This window comes from Tupaia chinensis, unplaced genomic scaffold (assembly GCF_000334495.1).
Source record: "Tupaia chinensis unplaced genomic scaffold, TupChi_1.0 Scaffold000178_1, whole genome shotgun sequence".
Classification (NCBI taxonomy): domain Eukaryota; kingdom Metazoa; phylum Chordata; class Mammalia; order Scandentia; family Tupaiidae; genus Tupaia; species Tupaia belangeri.
The window spans coordinates 64966-70028 of record NW_006159653.1 but is presented as its reverse complement, the minus strand read 5'-3'; the positions used below and the strand labels follow the sequence as shown (position 1 = coordinate 70028).

The 5063-nt window shown below is 51.3% G+C and overlaps 1 protein-coding gene across 1 annotated transcript in view; it reads left to right on the top strand.

The window, feature by feature from the left end:
* Positions 1-12: 12 nt before the first annotated feature.
* The window catches only part of POLR3K (RNA polymerase III subunit K), an 11504-nt gene continuing 6453 nt past the window's right edge, over positions 13-5063 (top strand). The window contains exons 1-2 of the mRNA XM_006146333.3: positions 13-211; positions 3687-3774. Coding sequence (XP_006146395.1) covers positions 101-211; positions 3687-3774 — 199 coding nt within the window. The 5' untranslated portion in view covers positions 13-100. The remainder of the gene's footprint in view (positions 212-3686; positions 3775-5063) is intronic.

The following is a 5063-nucleotide window of genomic DNA, read 5'->3' as shown; positions in this document are numbered from 1 at the left end:
GAGGCTGCCGCGGGGCCGGCTGGGAAGGCGGACTCTGCGTGCGAGCGGCGCTAGCGGCCCGGGGCTCCCGGGGGTGCGTCACGCAGGGCCGTCCTGGGCCATGCTTCTGTTCTGCCCGAGCTGCGGGAACGGGCTGATCGTGGAGGAGGGTCAGCGCTGCCACCGCTTCGCCTGCAACACCTGCCCCTACGTGCACAACGTCACTCGCAAGGTGGGCTCCGCCTCGGAATGCGGCCGGTCCTCCGATTGACCGCAGCGACGTTCGCGAACTCGCCGCCGGGCGGGCCGCTTCCGACAGTCTCGCTGGACCTAGGACCCCCGCGCGCTTGCAGGAAAGCCAGAGCTCCCTGCCCTGCCCCTTCACGTCTGCTTCTCTGCCTGCAAGCCCGGCGGGGCCCCGGCGTCCCCGGCCGCCCGGAGGGCTCCCTCTGTGCTCCCGAAGTGCACGTGGCGCTTCCTGGGCCTTTGCTGGTGTTGGGTGCCGCGTTCTCCCTTCCCTGCGCAGCCGCGTACTCTACGTAGTGGTTAGAGCAAACCAGGGCTGGCAAGTGGGGTAAACCGGAGGACTCCCACGTGTCTGACCCGGGTTGGAGTTCCAGACCTGGTGGACTGAAAATCATGCAGTGCATGCCCAGAATCCCAGGAGAGAGGACTGTGGAGAGGGGGTCATTTCTCTTAACCTCTCACCATCTGTCTCTGGCGAGGGCTTGGCCCTATGTCAAAATTCTTAAAAAATATATATATATATAGCCACCCCTTCCAGCGTATCCTCCTACGCTGGTTTACATTTTCCCCAGCGCTCACTTCTACTGTGTAATGAACTTGGGCTCTGTCACTTCTCGGCGTGAGCCCATGGGGCAGGGTCTGTTTCGCTCCTTCTGTCGGAGTCTGCACACCTGGAAGGAACCTAGAATGCAGTGAGTGTTCGGAGAGAATGATGGGTGTGTATTATAGCTTGTTATTTTCTCTTTTAATACAGAGTAGCTTTGCCTTTTAGAAGTTAGAGCACTTGGGGATCAGCAGTTAGCATAATGGCTATGTCGCTGGATTCCCACGTAGTCGACCGCGGTTCACGTCCCGTACCCGGTGGCTTAAAACTCATGCTGGGCGCGTGTGCGTGCGTGCCCAAGATCCCGAGAGGAGAATGGAGAAGGGATTGCGGTGTGGCCATCCCCCCTGGGGGTGATTTCTCGCTTTCTGTCTGTCTCTCTCTGTCTTCCTGGTGAATGCATGTGCCCTATAGCAAAAAATCTCTCCCCCCCCAAAAAAAAGGAAAGAAGGAAAGGGAGAAGCCATAGTCTCCCCAGGAGAATGGCCATGCCACATTCCCTTCTTCATTCTCTAACTGGGATTTTGGGCACGCACACACACATGTGCCTGGCATGGTTTTCAAGCTGCCATATCTGAGACTCACACTGGGGTTGACTGTGTGAGAACCCACTGTGCCATTTTCTGGCCCTGTTACTTCTTTAATCCATCTGTTCATTTATTTTATTTATTATTATTTAAGTTTGCCCTAGGGCACATGCACTACCCAGAGAGAGATAGGAAGAGAGGGAAAGTGAGAAAGCAATGCACCAAGTCTGGGACTCAAACTGCATTCGGCCAAGTGCCAGTCCAGTCCCTGAACCACCATGCCACCTGCTGGCTCCTTTTTATTACCCCCCCCCCACACAAACCATTAAAAAGCAAGACAATAAACTGCATTGAAAAGTAAGTGTATTTAACTATACTCAGCTCATAATACAACAAATAGGTGAACAGAATAATAATTCATGACATACAACATGTTTAATGAACTGGTAACAGAAAAATTTGGTCAAAGAAAGGCAGAAGAACTTTGTTCTTTAAGAATTAGAACTGAGGGGCTCCATAACCATCTGGTATCCGCTCAGTGTGTCTGTGGTTAGGAATGTACATGACAGGGACTCCTGGGATCTTCCGGAGTCTTTGGCTTCTTCAGTGAAGGCCTGGGTCAGCCGTAGCCACAGCTAAACCTAACCCTAACATTGACCCTAACCCCGACCCTAACCCTGACCCGAGCTCCGAGCTCCTTTCCATACAAAGCAGTCGGCTGCATAGGGTCCTGTGTGTGCATGGTCTTCGTTCAAGTCTTGTCCTTGGTACTTCTGCCCCCGTCTCTGCGTCTCGGCCATTACAGTCAGGTGTACAGGGACACACTTGGCATGCAACTGGTCCTCACTGACGGCACAAGTCCAGTGTGGGTCTAATGGAAAAGCTGGTGAAGTTGGGTTCAACCGGGATGTGGTAAGGTGGACCCAGATGTGCATTATATTGAAAGAATAAGCAGGAAGGGTGTTGGGGGATGTCTCTTTCCTTTAGCGTGCTAGCATCTTTCTTTTCTTTATTTTCATTTTTTTAAAAATATTTATTTAATTCCACCTGTTATTTTTTGGAGAGGTGTTTTTTTTTTTTTTTTTCCTTTTGCTATAGGACACGTGTGCTTGCCAGAAAGACAGAGACAGAAAGCGAGAAACACCCCCCAGGGGGGATGGCCACGCCGCAATCCCTTCTCCCCCATTTGGGATTTTGGGCACACACGCACACGTGCCTCGTGTGAGTTTAAGCCACTGGGTCCGGGACCCAAACCTCAGTCAACTACATGGGAGTCCAGCGACATAGCCATTACGCCAACTGCTGGTTCTTGTTATTAATTTAATTTGACTAGAGAGAGAGAGAGAGAGAAAGAAAGGGAAAGTGAGGAAGCAAGCTGCCAGGTCTGAGACTCAAACCATAGTCGGCCTTGTGGGAATCCAGCGCCCTTAGCCACCATGCCACCTTGCCAGCCCCTCTTTTAGGTTTTAGTCTGCCCGTTTCTGTAAGCCTTTGATCTCTGAGGCTAATCATTCGCTCCCGGGTCTCATGCCTCCTTGTTTCCTTTTGTTTCCTGGTACTCTTGCTCACGCCACACTCTTGTTTCTTCCGGAATCCCCAACTGTGCGATGCTTTCACGTCACCGCTTCTGGCAAAGGCCACTAGTATTCCATTCTTAAGGCTTGTGTAACCCACTTCACAGCTGTGTTGTGGCTGAGTCTGAGACTGTGTTAAGAGGCAACTCTTTTTTTTTCATTTTGCTATAGGTTGTATGTGTTTACTGGAGGTGGGGGATGAGAAAGCACCCTCCCCCCCCATGGGGGATGACAGTGCCGTAACCCTTACATTCTTCTCTCAGGATTTTGGTCACACACACACACACACACACACACGCTTAGTGTGTTTTTCAAACCTCTGGTCTGGGACTCGAACTGTGCAGTTGGCCATGTGGAAATCCAGTTGCCTCAACCACCATGTCACCTGGCTGGCCACAGCTCTGGGGTGAAAAACTTGGCCAAGGAGCCAAGTGTGACCTGCTTTGAAAGCTCTGTCTGGGTGTTCAGTCAGGTGAGTGGTACCGTTGGCCTCAGCTGTATTCGTGCCCTCCATCTTGGGTAATCAGGGAAGAGGAGGGACATACCTAAGTTGTTCTTTTTTCCTGGCATGTGGCCGACAGCCGAGTCTCTTCTCTTTGAAGAAGTCTCAGACGGGGACCCTCCAAATTCCGAAGGAGCTGCTGTGCTGTGAGAGCAGCAGCTTTGGTCTCCTTGGGACCCTCCACAGGAGGAGAGTCCAGAGGGCACTTTGGTGGGCCATGTTTGTGCCCTTTGCTTCTTTGCCTTTGTTTGCAGGTGACAAACCGGAAGTATCCAAAGCTGAAGGAAGTGGATGATGTGCTTGGGGGTGCAGCTGCCTGGGAGAACGTGGACTCCACTGCAGGTGAGAGGGAGCCCTGCCTGCCCCTGAGCTGAGGGTGACCGAGGCTGCCTGCAGTGCTGCTCGGGTCAGAGCGCCGATGGCTTCTAGAAAGAGACGGGGTTCCTTCCTAGTAGTTTATTTGTATTTGCTATTTTTTTTTTAATGTTTTTTGCTATGGGGCACGTGCGCTCGCCAGAAAGACAGAGAGAGACAGAGAGACAAAGCGAGAAATCACCCCCCAGGGGGGATGGCCACGCCGCAATCCCTTCTCCTCCATTCTTCTCTCGGGATCTTGGGCACGCACGCACATGCGCCTGGTGTGAATTTAAGCCACCGGGTCCGGGACTCGAACCGTGGTCAGCTATATCAGAGTCCAGCAACATAGCCATTACGTCAACTGCTGGTCCCTGTATTTGCTGTGTAATAACTTGTTATAGGGACAATCTTGGTCCTAACCGTAGACTTGTACAGACCTGGATTGGACTCTCAGAGCAATTGCTCATTGTCCTCGGACCTTAGTTGGGCTTTTGTCCTCTCTGGGGCACTCAGATTTTTTTTTTTTTTTTTGGAGAGGTTTTCGCTATAGGGCGCGTGTGCTCGCCAGACAGAGAGAGACATAGAGACAGAAAGCGAGAAATCACCCCCCAGAGGGGATGGTCATGCCGCAATCCCTTCTCCTCCATTCTCCTCTCGGGATCTTGGGCATGCACACACACACGCCCGGCGTGAGAGTCAAGCCACTGGGTCCGAGACGCGAACCACGGTCGACTACGTGGGAGTCCAGCGACATAGCCATTATGCTAACTGCTGGTTCCCAGGGGGCACTCAGATTTGTGAGAGCACAAAGCAACTTCTGTGGTGCTAGGTGTGTGACAGGTATTAAGGTGGTAGCTCTGGGGGCTGGTAGGTGGTGTGGTGGTTAAGGGTGCTGGACTTCCACATTACCGACCAAGGCTTGAGTCTCGGACTTGGCAACTTGCATTCTTGCTTTCTCCCTCTCTCTCTTGCTCTTGCTCCTGCTCCATCCCTCTCTGGTCTAATTAAAATAAATAAATGAATGAAGTTAAATAAAATAATTCCTTAAAAGAAAAGGTGATAGCTCTGATGACAATGCCATGAAATATATATATATAATATATATGTTATATATTTACTAATTTATGTTTTTTAGAGATTTTTGCTATAGGGTGCATATGTTTGCCAGAGAGACAGAGAAAGACAGAAAGTGAGAAATCACTTCCCCTAGGAGGGATGGCCACCTTGCAATCCTTTTTACTCTATTTTCCTCTTGGGATTTTGGGCACAACTTT